The 14,707-nt window shown below is 41.6% G+C and overlaps 1 protein-coding gene across 4 annotated transcripts in view; it reads left to right on the top strand.

Moving 5' to 3' along the window:
- TSPAN12 (tetraspanin 12) overlaps positions 1 to 14,707 on the top strand; it is a 215,352-nt gene that overhangs the window by 16,600 nt on the left and 184,045 nt on the right. For all 4 annotated transcript variants that reach the window (XM_075599947.1, XM_075599943.1, XM_075599945.1 and 1 more), the window contains exon 2: positions 744 to 885. In XM_075599947.1, coding sequence (XP_075456062.1) covers positions 820 to 885 — 66 coding nt within the window. In that variant the 5' untranslated portion in view covers positions 744 to 819. The remainder of the gene's footprint in view (positions 1 to 743; positions 886 to 14,707) is intronic.

Raw genomic sequence — 14,707 nt, forward strand, 5'->3', positions numbered from 1 at the left:
GCTGCACAGTCCATGCGATCCAAAGGTGAGGTGTCCCCAGGTGTGCTTCCGTCCAAGGGGTAGGCTAGTAGAAAAGGAGAAAAACTGGAAGAGCACTACTGTAGGTATCAAAAAAGTAGAAAGGAGGGTGCGTATCCCATAAAAAAGATTATTTATTGGTCATGGAAAAACAGGGCAATGGAGAGCCCCACCAACGTTTCACGCTTCACAGAGCGCTTTCTAAAGGTTTTTTAGGTTATTTTTGTAAACTGCTTTCTTTTAAAACATGTGGCAACAGAGCATTGAGACGTACTGTATCACGGGGAGGAAATAAAAACATCAGAGCATACATTTGTGGTTTTGAAGAATTCTAGACTGTTCATCACTTTTACCCAATAGAGCTGGACTTGTAAATGTCAATGATTATTTTATCTTATGGGGTCTTTTCCAATATTTCATATGGACCATGAGAATCGAGAGTAGCTGCATTGGAGGTGGCCATATGGATGCCTTTATTAAGGCTTAGAACTCTATAAAAAAATATGATACAGGCGTTAAGTGAAAAAAAAACAGTGAATGGTGAAAATACAAGACTTACACGAGTGTTTTTTTAGATATTGCTTAGAAGAATGAATGCACCCCTAAAATTCAGCCCTCTTCATCGTTCTACAAGAAGTAATCAGTATAATCACGAGTATCCTAGGCTTTGTTTTTAATAAGGCTACTTGCAATCTGATCTTTTTCCTCCTCTTTCCCTTTTGAAGTGCTTTGGATCTACACCGGTCCCCAGAGAGGATGAAGTGGTGAAAGGATGGGGCTTTTTCCCGTTATAACTGCACAATGGCCAGAGAGGACTCTGTGAAGTGCCTGCGTTGCCTGCTCTACGCCCTCAATTTACTCTTCTGGGTGAGTCAAGAGGGCCGGGCAGTCTGTCAAGCAGGTGGCAATGTCTCGACTCGGGTTACAGCTGGCCCAGAGAGAGAGAGTACCAAAGGGCACAGCTAAGCATGAATTCATTTAACAGGATTACTATGTATTTTCCAAAGATCTAAGCGGCGTCTTCTATCAGTTCCTTTGATCAACATACACTGGGGCCGCATGTGCCAGTTCTCGTGCCAGCTTTCCATGCACCCCCCTGTATCAAAGAGAAAGGGTGAGAAATACCTGCCCCTGAACTGAAGAAGGACATTCTCTTTCATCATGCGACTAAATCAGGAGTGGCCAACTCCAGTCCGCAAGGGCTATCAACAGGTCAGGTTTTCAGGATTTTCCTGCTTCAGCACATGTGGTGCAGTCTTTGACTAAGCCACTGTTTGAGCCACCTGTGCTGAAGCAGGAAAATCCTGAAAACGTGACCTGTTTGTGGCCCTTGAGGACTGGAGTTTGCTAACCCTGGTCTAAATGAGCACAGTCATGTGCTGTATAGCCATATATAAAATGATTATTTAACTCCTTCTGTGCCTGAAATTCATTTCTTATGAACGCGCAAAACGCTAATTTGTGCGACTTTTGTATAAAACGCGCAGGTTGAAAATATTCAGTGGAATTCTGAAACTGTGATAAATTTAAATCGGCATTCCCTCCCCAGAAGCCTATATGAATATTCTGCCCCCTGAGCATGTCCTGATAGTGTTCTAAAAGTCATGATTTTCTTCATCTCTAACATCTGAGGTTACCATCAGACTCACTGAGCTCTGGGGACTGCTCCATTTTGATCTAGACACTTAATATTTAAAATGCTTATCACCTGAATGGAGCAGCAGATTTGAAAGTCAGAAACAGCGTCATCAAGGGCAAGAGAAGATATCTTAAAGTGAGTTTTTTTTTAAATGCCCCGATAATTAGTGCAGACTACTGTTTTAACAGTTTATTAATTTAAGTATTGCTTTCCAGTCCTCTGTTAAAAAGTAGATTCGACCTGTTGTAGCTAATATGTTGTGGAACATGTGCTAATTATGGTAATCTTTTTCTAAAAGTAAATCTATTGTATACAATGTGTACAGTGTGCAATATAATATACAATATTAGGGTACAGAAATACAGAGCAGAATGAGCAGCTGCTATTTTAAAGGAACAATCCAAGCGGCCTTTTTGCATCACCGGTCTAAAGAGCTGAACCGCATTAATTTCCGCTCCGGGAACCCCCTGCTTCCCGAGTTACTTACCTCCGTAGGGGGTGCTGGTATCTCGAGGTTAAAGCCCCCGGTCACGTGGGCCAATAGAAAGCCACACTGGAAGACTTCACGTTTCCCTATTGGCCCGCAGGACGTGGGAGCCTTAAAAAGTCGCCATTATGTGAACCGCCAAACCAGAGCGGCTGCCTGCACCCCCTATGGAGAGTATCGTGCGTACATCAAGATGATGTTAAACAAGCAATTTCGGGATATTGTTACCCAAACACCACGTGGAAGCCGGATCAGATGTCCTCACATGGGTATGGACGCTGGTGCCACGAACACAGGTCCCTGCTTAGGTAAGTATGGAGTCTTTGAAAGTTCTTTCTCCCACAGACGAATCAAACGTGTACAGCTCTCACATGCAATGCTGCTTCAGAGCAGAGCTCCACGCCGGCTGAAACCCTCTCTCTCCCCTCCGGTAAGACCCTTCCGGGTTGGTGACGTCACCGCGGGGTTCTCGCCGATATTGGCGCCGATTTCACTGGGTCAGTTCGCCGTGATAGGATAGTACAGTTGAAGGCAATATAGTTATTAGCTTTTCCAACGCGTTTCGAAACCCGTAGGATTTTTTATTCCCTGATGAAGAAACCTACGGGTTTCGAAATGCGTTGGAAAAGCTATTAACTATGTTGCCTTCAACTGTACTATCCTATCACGGCGAGCTGACCCAGTGAAATCGGCGCCAATATCGGCGAGAACCCCGCGGTGACGTCACCAACCCGGAAGGGTCTGAACGGAGGGGAGAGAGAGGGTTTCAGCCGGCGTGGAGCTCTGCTCTGAAGCAGCATTGCATGTGAGAGCTGTACACGTTTGATTCGTCTGTGGGAGAAAGAACTTTCAAAGACTCCATACTTACCTAAGCAGGGACCTGTGTTCGTGGCACCAGCGTCCATACCCATGTGAGGACATCTGATCCGGCTTCCACGTGGTGTTTGGGTAACAATATCCCGAAATTGCTTGTTTAACATTATTTTGATGTACGCACGATACTCACCTTATTCATTGTTTGTGTTAATATAGTTTTTAATGCACTATGAGCGTTGTGCGCTGTGTTTTTTCTGTTTTTATCTGTTAGCTCTAGGGGGTTCCTGAGCCCTCCCTCCACCACAGCTGCAGACGCTCTGATTTGTTCAATTAAGGTCACGTATTATACCTTATTATTCATCACCTCACATACATCATTAGTTGCGCACTTTTTTCTTTTCACTCACCCCCTATGGAGGTAAGTATAGCTACAAGCAGGGTGTCCCCGCAGCTGAAATGAAAGGGAATTGGCTGTGGAGACACCCTGCTTGAATGCTACATAAAAATAAGAAAAGGCTGCTTGGATTGTCGTTTTAAAGCAGTGTTTCTCTCGCAGAGCAGAAGGTGTTACTCAAAGCACGAAGTAAAGCACTGAGACTTGTGTAACTGTGATAAACATCTCACCTTAACAATTTCAGTTAAGCAGTAAAACTGTAGATTTGCTGTGTTACAGCAGATAAGATGGAATGTAATGTGAACATTTACAGGTGTCACCTACGTTCTTACTATACCAGCTGTTATAAATGGATGCTGCCTGCGCAAAGCTTGTTACAGATAAGCTGTAATCACACACATTATATGGAGTGTTGCTGGGCTTTATCAATTTTTCCTTATGGGTGTTGGGCGTGTTTGGCCTTGGACTTTGAGAACTTACTTGAATGCGCCGTCCTACAAAGAGGAAAACAATATAATGTAATCGCCATCATTAGAAAGATAGAAGTACCAGAGTCCCCTGTATCTTGGTGTAATGATCACGTAGCCCCCCATTATGATCGTTTTCAGCACTGTTCCCCTAGGAAATGAGCATTTATAGCATGACATGCTCTGTGCCCTAGTGTCTAACCTCATGACATGCTTCATGGTTACGTCACAGGGCACTCCAAGGTTTCAATGTAAAATGTTCACTTATTTGTTTCATGTGTGAAAATGGATATGTTTCTCATTTGAGGGTTGGTGTAATTCAAAATCTTACCTGGTCATTATTGTTTTTCCACTTTATCTCTTTGGCTATTCATGGCAGCAGAATTAGAATAAACAAAACGACAAAGGGGGAAAATAATTTATCTCGAAAGACTAGGTAAAGATTGTAAAGACGCTCCAAAGCATTTATTTGTTATGGAGACGTGAACATTAAAAAAAAAAATATATATATACAGTAATAATAATAGTCTGATTTCGTTGATTGTGTTAATCATCTATATATAACCTATTAAACATGCCACTGTGACTAGTTCACATTAGTTCTATGAGGGGCTTTCTATCAGTCCAGAGGTTAGATTCTGTTCATTACAAACGCTCCTGTTAGATTTGCCAGCCTTTTGATCTTTGGGTGTTAGCAAAGGATTAGCATTTTTGTTCAGCCCTGAGGAAGAGTGATGATCCTTTTATATATCCAGTTTATAGCATCTTTTATTCTGGCATACAGTCTGCTGTCCATTTCTATTATTGTCAAGCCAATGCCTACACTTTCCATCAATATCCTGTACTTCCCTCCAAAACTTGCAGCATACAATTAGTGTGTTTGAAAGAACAGTGCCTCTTGGCTTTTCTTGTTATTAGATGGAAATCAAGGGGGCCCAAGAGCTGAACTGCGTTAAGTTCAGGTCTGGTGGCACTCTGCTACCCGAGATACCTACCTGAAAAGGTGCCCCGGTAGCAGCTCTGGCAGGGCACTCAATAAGGCCGTTTAAAGCTCCCGTGTCCTGTGGGCCAATAGGAAGTTACGACATCATCCCTGGCTACTTCCTATTGGTCCGCATGACTTTTAAATTAACAAAGATACCGGCAGCACCTTTACATGTATATATCTCCAGGAGCAGGGGGGGCCCTGAGCTGAAATTAACATGGGTCAGCTCCGGAGACACCCTGCTTTAAACCTGAGGGGAAATACATTTTTGTTTTATTATAGGTACCGCTACTTTAAATGCTGTTAACTGCTTTACAGTCACATTTGGTGGCAATACATTGCCATCCCTTTTGTTAGTTAATGGGTTAATGTTACTGTTTTTTGTTGTTGACAGATTTAAATAGTACATACATAGTAGGATTGTAGGTTAGTGAAAGTCCCATATAAAAGCATTAATTCTAGTTGCCCTGTGTTTGAATATAGAACAAATGTGCTAATGTATTTCTCTGTTCTAGTATATTATTCTTATCATAAGACCCTTTTCACTAAAGGTTCTGAAATCCATGATAATCTCAATTGCAGCATATTGCTTGACACGAGGAAGAGTGATCTGTTAGACCAAATGTAAAATGTTACACTTACAGTGGAAGAACCTATTTCTATACAATATTATAGTGTAGTCAAGTCTCACTTCTTACCTCCGATGCAGGGTGGGGGGGGGGGGGGGAGGAAGCTACCTGACTGATAGGAGGCCGCCGGAGGCCGGAGCTCAGCGCAAATCGGGAGTGTGGGGGTGGCCATCTTGATTAGGTGCGCATGCACAGTAGAGCGAGGCGGCGCATGCGCAGTCATCTTAGCTTTGGCAGCCATCTTAGTTTTGGCTCTGCATATTCTACAGCGGGACTACATGTCCCAGAATCCTCAGGGGTGAGATGCAGGGGTAGAAAGGAGATATCCTTGGCACGAAAACACCCTGCGAGGCAATCTCATGTAGGGCGGCAAGAGTGCAGGTAGTGTCCAGGGAGCAGTTCCGCTGGACTAGGCCTAGGCTTGCCCATTTAGGCCCCAGCTAGGCCCTGAGTCACTCCAGCGGAGTATTGCAGGGAAGGCCCCAGATAGGGACTCTTCCCATTTAGTGATTTTGTAGTGCTGTTGCACTGGTGACCGGACGGCCACGCGGTGTCCTGCGGCCTGGGACCAGGTCACAGGATCCAGGACATTCACGTGACACTCCAGCTGGAGTTCACCCACGAGGTGGCTCAGGATCCTAAGGAGTGAGGGGATTGGTGTCGGAGGCTCCGCAGCATGGGACCTGACTGATCCTCACCTGACTGCTGCATTTGGGTACAGGAGTGCCCAGGAAGCTATAAGTGCACCAACGGTTCACAGAGGTAGTGCTACCTCATACATTGGGTAGGACTGATTGGAAAGGACACCAGGGTTATTGGTGGCACCGCACCCTCAGTACTTTGGGGGAACCATCACATGTTGGTGGAGTATTGGGTGTAATACTGTGGGTTACAGTTATATGGTTATTATATGTGTGTTCAGTAAATATTCGTTATATACCTTGTGTGTGTGTGTGTTATTCATCACTGTGATTGGTTCCTGAGAGGAGTTATCCCGCCAACGCTGGGATCCCTCATAGGTGGAGGCGCTGCACTGATAAGGAGAAAGAGCTCACCACAGGCTCCCAGTGGACTGCTTGAACTGCTGCTTGAACACGCAAATTACCTTTATTGTGAAACTGACTATTCACAAACTTTCAGCAAACTTTTCTATTTCTTCCAAACCGCACAAAAGCAACAATTTCTGCTTAATTCTCTATTTCGCTATTTTTTAGCTGCAAGGTTTATTTGTTTTCTAAGTTGAAGCAGCAGTTCAAGCAATATCCTACGTGTGTTTTGTTTTTAATAAATCAGTTCTGTACTATGAGAAAATACTTGTAGCATTAAAAAAAAAAAAAAAAAAAAAAAAAAAGTGTTTTAAAGACATTTTTAATGTTTCTAATGTAGTACAAAATAGATAGAGGTAGAAGGTAGAGCACTGCCAAAAAGGAGCAAAAGTCTGCAACCCTGTCTTTCACCATTATCACACAGCACTTCCACTGCAGCAAGGGATTCTTTTAATCTCAAATGAGCAAATGCCAGCAACCAACCTCACACTGATGATACCCATCAAGGTTGAAACATGTCTGTGAGTGGGTTTACTGGCTTTGCATCCCACCCCAGCCTTCGCTTAAAAGCTGTGTTTAAAGCAGCATGCATTGGATTAATGGTCGCTGTGTAATAGGAGCTTGAGATAAAAGGTGGCACTGTGTGCTCATTTGCATGTCATTTCCCAGAATCCCTTGCTGCAGTGGAAGTGCTGTGTGCTGGGCGATAATGGTGAAAGACAGGGTTGCAGACCTGTCTAAGACATGCAAATGAATATACAGGAATATTTACAGTTGCTATATGCTATACTGTGGAGGGTTTTTGTCACTTTTTTACCCACCATAACCTTAATAAATGTGGTGATTACCTACTCTTTTAATCTCAAATGAGCAAATGCCAGCAACCAACCTCACACTGATGATACCCATCAAGGTTGAAACATGTCTGTGAGTGGGTTAACTGGCTTTGCATCTCCCAAGTCCTTGCTTAAAAGCTGTGTTTAAAGCAGCATGCATTGGCTAAGGGTTGTTCATGTTATATATGTATATAATGTATATAATGTATGAAGAGAGAGGGAAAAAAACATAGAGTAGTATGTTCTGACTGATTATAACTCTAAGATGGTAAGATATGCACTCACAGTTATTCAGACAAATTAATGCCTTTATCCACACTGGGATCAGGAACTCTGCTTCTTATGGGTTAGTAGAGTCTTCACACACTCCAAACAGATCAGCAACAGGATCCTCTCGGCTTGGATTATGGACAGATTTTCCCCATCACAGGGATTGACCATAAGTATGTAAAGCAAGTTAAGGGACACACTATAGTGTAATACTGTTTAATTGAACAAATAGTTAAGATACCATGATAAGTAAAAAAACTTACACACTATGAGTTGTAAAAAGGCAGTTGAGAATATTAACTGAGTATCTCACACATGCTGCTATTGGGATACCGGCGGCTGCATACACTCACAGCTGCTTTCGCATCACATGATCGCGTCTCAGTCTCGCGAGATCCCAAGTTTGCTCTGCTGTCGACGCTATGGATGCCGGTCACCGCATTCGATATGGATACTGTGTCTCCAATGTCCGGGGTGGGCTCCTGAAAGAAAGAACTAGGCAGGCATCTTCCATTAAGCCCACCGTTTATTAAAGGTTTTATGAAGGCATTACTTTGTCTAAATAACTGTGAGTGCATATCTTACCACCTTAGATAAGCAAATTCACCCCAAGGTCAGACCGTGCAATGCTTAGAGAAATTGCAAAAAAAACAAGAGTTACATCTCAGACTTTACAGACCTCAGTTAGCATGTTAAATGTTAAAGTTCATGACAGTACAATTAGAAAAAGACTGAACAAGTATGGTTTGTTTGGAAGGGTTGCCAGGAGAAAGCCTCTTCTCTCTAAAAAGAACATGGCAGCACAACTTAGGTTAGCAAAGTTGCAGCTGAACAAACCACAAGACTTCTGGAACAATGTCCTTTGGACAGACGAGACAAAAGTGGAGATGTTTGGCCATAATGCACAGCGCCACTGTGACAAGGTGAATGAATGTCACCAGCCATATAACTGGCAAACCTATGTTTAGGCTTGCAGTGCAGCAGTGACGAGGTTAAGTTTCAGTTGAGAAGGGCTGCTTAATTAGTCTGACCCAGCTGCATAATCAAGGTGTTTTAAAACCCCCAGGCTGTACACACATGCAAGCTAGCTGGTCAGGAGACAGGACTAAAATACTGAAGAGATTACTGCTATAAGGTCTGTTTTTCAAAGTATATGTGTGATAACTGTCTGTGTCCTGCATGCTGAAGAGAAGCTGCCTTGTTTTCTATGCTGAGGAGAAGCTATTTTGTTTTTGTGTGCTGTACTGTATGTTTTTAAGGCTCAATAAATAAGCCAAATCAAGAGAACCCGCGTGTGTGGTTGCATGTACCCTGCAACAGCCAAAAACCAAACACAGCATATCAGCACAAACACCTCATACCAACTTTCAAGCACAGTGGTGGAGGGGTGAACCATGAACTATGAACTCCTCGTTATACCAAAGTATTCTAGAGTCAAATGTGAGGCCATCTGTCCGACAGCTAAAGCTTGGCCGAAATTGGGTCATGCAACGATCCCAAGCACACCAGCAAATCTACAACAGAATGGCTGAAAAAGAAAAGAATCAAGGTGTTGCACTGCCCAGTCAAAGTCAAGACCTCAACCCAATTGAAATGCTGTGGCTGGACCTTAAGAGAGCTGTGCATTAACAAATGCCCACAAACCTCAATGAACTGAAGCAACGTTATAATGAAGAGTGGACAAAATTCCTCCACAATGATCTGAGAGACTGATAAAGTCATACAAAAAATGATTACTTCAAGTTATTGCTGCTAAAGGTGGTTCTACAAGCTATTGAATCATAAGGTATACTTAGTTTTTCACACATGGCTTCTCCATTTTGTCTTTATTTTTGTTAAATAAATCATGACACCGTGTAACATGTCATGTGTTGTTGTTCATATGAGGTTGTATTTACCTAATTTTAAGACCTGCTAAGGAACAGATGATTGTTATCATGTCCTGATATGTAAAACTATAGAATTCAAAGAGGGTGTATTTTCTTTTTCACACCACTGTGTATATATATATACATTACTGTCATATAGTTTATTTCATGTTTTTATGTTTTAAAGAGAGCTGTATGTGGCAAACGCACATGTTCAAAGTCCAACTTGTTGGCATGTTATCAATGGCAATGTCGTTTGAATTTTAATATTTTCATGTAAATAAACAGTTTTGAGATTGACAAAACACACTGAAGTTTCACTTCAAACGTGTGTACTTGGAACACACACCCCCTTTTTTCTTTTCTTTTTTTACGCTTTACTACAATATTATTTTCAATCTCCAGGATATTCTCATAAACCAATTACTGAAAACACAAGACAAACAATTTAAAAATCAGAAGTTCGGAAACAAGCACACAGAATATATTATGATCATGCTTTATGAGAAATCATCGCCCTTTCCAATGCTATTTTTATTTTAAAATGCTGATATTTCGTTTAGGATATTAAGGCGTTTTAAATATTACGGGCCCAGGAGCATAAAATGGTGCTCTCCCTAGAACCCAGTGCAGTCTAAAGGTTCCCATGGTAACCTCAGAATCTAAAGATGAGGAAAATCAGGATTTTTAACACTAGAAAAACAATTAATAAAGCAGTAAAGCAGTGTATGCTCAGGGGGTAAATTACTAACTCCATATGTGGTAAACGCAAACGTTTCTGGCGGTATTGCTGAATTACAAGTTTTCATACTGTATCACATTTTTAAAGTATTGGATGAAGTGTTTGCTAGAATAAAAAAAATGTTTATATCAGCAGTCTTGTAACCCAGGTATCCGTGGTGTATGCGTGGTTTTAAAATATACATGACATTTCTTTATAGAGGAGGAAGCTGTGAATTTGAACAGAAAGATAAAAGAACCGCAGAATATTTTTGAGACTGTGGCAAAATAAATTGAATTACCACATGAAAAAGAAATGGGATTTCAAAGTGCAGTAGAAAGGAAAACTGTACTACACATGATGTTATGACCATCACCGTTATTTGGCAGCTGGGCAGTTACTCGTTGAAAGTGTATCAAAGAAATCAGATATAGGATTTTTCTGCTGTCTGTCTTAAACTATAATATATGACATTTTTTAAGTTTAAAAACTCGTATCAGAAAATGTATCAATGAAAAATATTTTCGTAGAGAATAACGTTGCTAAGAAATCTTGGATTACAGTGGCGGCCGCCTTTAGCCTAAATCGGCTTTATCCGCGGCTCTCCGGATAATCTCCGCGGCTCTCCGGATAATCTCGGTCAGATGCGTTTTTTTTTTTTTGGTCCGGAGTGTATTGCGTTATTTTAGCGCTCGTGATATTAGCATTTTATTCTCGCTGTCTGCAATACTGCAATGCCGTGTAAAAACTCAGGGGGGCGTTTGAGAGCTGTTGTCTTGGAAGTGTAATACCCTCGCGGTTCAACCTACGTCAGTACACAGTCTGTGTGTGGGCGCGCAGTAATTGTAAATTTGCATATTTACAGTATACATGCATTTGCAGTGCTGTACTGTACAGTATGTCTCATTTGAAAATTGTTGAAACGCATAGGCGTGTACAGTACTGTAACAGTGTCACATTTCGGCATATACAGCGCTCTCCCCTCGCTCAGGATAATTTACTGCACTGCAGGGTATTTCAACTTCTTATCTTCTCTACAATGCAGTACATCTCTCCCACACAATTCCTTTGAACGTGTGTCTTTCTGGTTTCAATCACATTCCTGCTTGACAGCAGGTGATTACTGCGCATGCGCCTGTAACTTCGCCCACCACTGCTTGCTTGAGTGACCAAAAAAAAAAAAAACGATATTCAATCTGTGCTGTAGCTTTTGACTGCGACCCTGTGCGTTTGACTGCACATGGTTGATTTGTGTGCTTTTTACATACTGTATTTGTGAGTGTAGGGATCATATTATTATGATGAACTGCCTTTTGAAATTAAAGTATGTCATTATCTTTGAACTTCATGTCGCTGTACCCTGTAGCCCCCTCCCCCACGCACACACACAAGGCTCGCTCAAGGATTTGAAACTCTTATCGACAGACACCTGCACAGAGTCATTCATTTTCTGAAGCTTGCCATTGTGTTCTTAATCCGTCCCTAGACGAGCGTCACCTCACTGCGCCTGCGTGTAATCCTCTTTGAGATGGGAGCTAGCTGATTACTGCGCATGACTCACCCAACCACCCCTCCCCCTCCAACCCTTTGAGGCTTTGTTTGCAGTAACGCTTTGGAAAAATCCCTTCTCGAATTTGATATGTAAATCTGATTTGCACAGCATTGTGAGAATTGAGAGTTAAAAAAACCATTAACTGATTCATGTTGTGTTGTCATTCATTCTTTTTCTTTGGTGTTCTGTAGTTGTGGGGGTTGTTGTCAATGATTATGATTATGATTAGCAGGAATGTAAATAAATATTTATTTCACCAGGAACAAAAAAAATAAATATAAAACGCTTGCCATTGTGTTTTTAATCAGTCCCTAGCAGAGCATCACCTCTCTATGCGCCTGCATGTAATCCTCTTTGGGATGGGAGCTAGCTGATTACTGCGCATGCACCTGTAACTTCACCCACCACTGCTTGCTTGAGTGAGTGACCAGACCAAAAAAAATAATAATAATTTTATTCTAATTTTTAAATTGTTATTTTCTCCACAAGCCTGCAAAAACCATCTTGATATTACGATATTCTATCTGTGCTGTAGATTTTGACTGCGACCCTGTGCGTTTGAGTGCACATGGTTGATTTGTGTTCTTTTTACGTACTGTATTTGGGGGTGTAGGGATCATATTATTATGATGAACTACCTTTTGAAATGATGTCATTTATTTGAACTGCTGCACAGCTAATCCTTCATGCAGCTCCCTCCCCCACGCACACACACAAGGCTCGCCCAAGGATTTGAAACTCATATCGACAGACACCTCCACAGTCATTCATTTTCTGAAGCTTGTCATTGTGTTTTTAATCCGTCCCTAGCCGAGCGTCACCTCACTGCGCCTGCGTGTAATCCTCTTTGAGATGGGAGCTAGCTGACTACTGCGCATGACTCACCCAACCCCCCCCTCCAACCCTTTGAGGCTTTGATTGCGGTAACGCTTTGGAAAAATCCTTTCTCGAATTTGATATGTAAATCTGATTTGCACAGCATTGTGAGAATTGAGAGTTAAAAAAACCATTAACTGATTCATGTTGTTTTGTCATTCATTCTTTTTCTTTGGTGTACTGTAGGTGTGTGTGTGTGTGTGTGGGGGGGGGGTTGTTGTCAATGATTATGATTAGCATGAATGTAAATAAATATTTATTTTATTTTATCAGGAACCAAAAAATACAAATATAAAAATAATCATGAATAATACATAATGCAGTCTTTATTAAGTTCTTCTGGCAGATGGAAATTGAGGGCCGGTGCATAAACATGAATAATGCACATTGATAATAATATTATTTAATAATACATAATTTATAATATATATATATATAGTAATATAATTTTTTCCGTCTTTATCTTCTTCCTCATTCTGTGTACAGTACAGTAGTTCATTGAGAGAGGAGAGGTTTTGTGTACATCATTTCTGCTGTTTAGATACTGTACACTTGACTGTACAAACAGTTCAGACTGTACACGACACCCCCTCTCTCCCAGTCTATCCTTTTTTCCTGAAAAGACAAGAAAACAAAAAATTAGTGCAGTTATGTGCGTACTGTATTATGGCATTGTGTGCTGTGTAGTACTGTTAAACTAGTCTATACTGGAACTACTGTATACTGTGACTACTGTTAAATAGTTTGGAACCAGATGGCTGGTGCTGCTCTCTCTGGAAATAAATAAATTGAGCAGTTAGGTGCATTCTGTACTGTATTATCGCATTGTGTACTGTATACTGTATCTACTCCATATTGGACTACAGTACGCTGTTAGCACTGTCAAACAAGTCCATACTGGAATTACTGTACACTCTGACTACTGCTAAATACTTTGTAACTAGATGGCTGGTGCTGTTCTCTCTGGAAAGAACAAAATTGAGCAGTTACTGTACTGTACAGTAGGTGCATACTGTATTATGGCATTGTGTACTGTATTGGACTACAGTATGCAGTTACCGTAGTACTGTCAAACTAGTATATACTGGAACTACTGTATACTCTGACTACAAGGAAAGAAAACATTTGTGCCATACTTACCTGTATCATACTGTACTTACAATACTAGAGTACAGTACTTCAGTATACCATACTACCTTCCTGATGCTGGCCCATTACGCGCGATCACAATGGGCAACACAGTCGCAATATGGTCAATATATTTATTCCAGCGTTCCACGGTGAGTACATCGTTCCAAAAACTCAGTATGCCTTTTGCCAACTCATCCTTTTTGGAGGGTTTCACGACTTTTCGGATATGGTCCTTCAGCTGATGCCAGACCATTTCGATCGGTTTGAAGTCTGGCGATCAGTCATTGAAAAAAAAGCACAATTAGTTTAAGAGATACAGTACACAGTAAAAACAGTGGGAAAAAATGAGACACGGTTACCGCACTTACTCCGCTGGCATCTTCACCCAGTTGATACCGCGCTCAAGGATATGCACTGTTGACGCAGTGTGCTTTGGATCGTTGTCCTGGTAGAAACGGTGACCATCCGGGAACTCGCATGTGATGTATTCCACAATCTCAGGCACAATTTTGTCTTGGAAAAAAGCTTTATTCATGATTCCTATAACAAGAAAAGAAAAGTGCTCAAAAAACTGCACACTAGTACAGTACAGTGCATAAGGCTACATTATATTTTATTTTACCTTCAAAGATGACAATGCATCCTGGTCCACGCCTAGGGATGGCACCCCACACATGCATCTTCACTGGGTGTTTTGGACGCGGCTTCATAGATATGCGACCTTTTTTGTGGAATGCAAAGGTGGCAAATCTCTCCAGCGAAACAGTAGACTCGTCAGTGAAGATGCAATCCTGGAACGTTTCTCCACTGTCGATCCATGCCTGGGCCTGGACCACTCTCTTGATTTTGTTAACATCCCTTATCATGGGGTACGCTCTGTAATGACAAGGAATAAATAATTTTATAGGTACAGTACAGTTTCTTAAACAACACTTTTACCTCCTTTATTGTCCAATACTAACCTCACACGTC

This window comes from Ascaphus truei, chromosome 5 (assembly GCF_040206685.1).
Source record: "Ascaphus truei isolate aAscTru1 chromosome 5, aAscTru1.hap1, whole genome shotgun sequence".
Taxonomy (NCBI): Eukaryota; Metazoa; Chordata; class Amphibia; order Anura; family Ascaphidae; genus Ascaphus; species Ascaphus truei.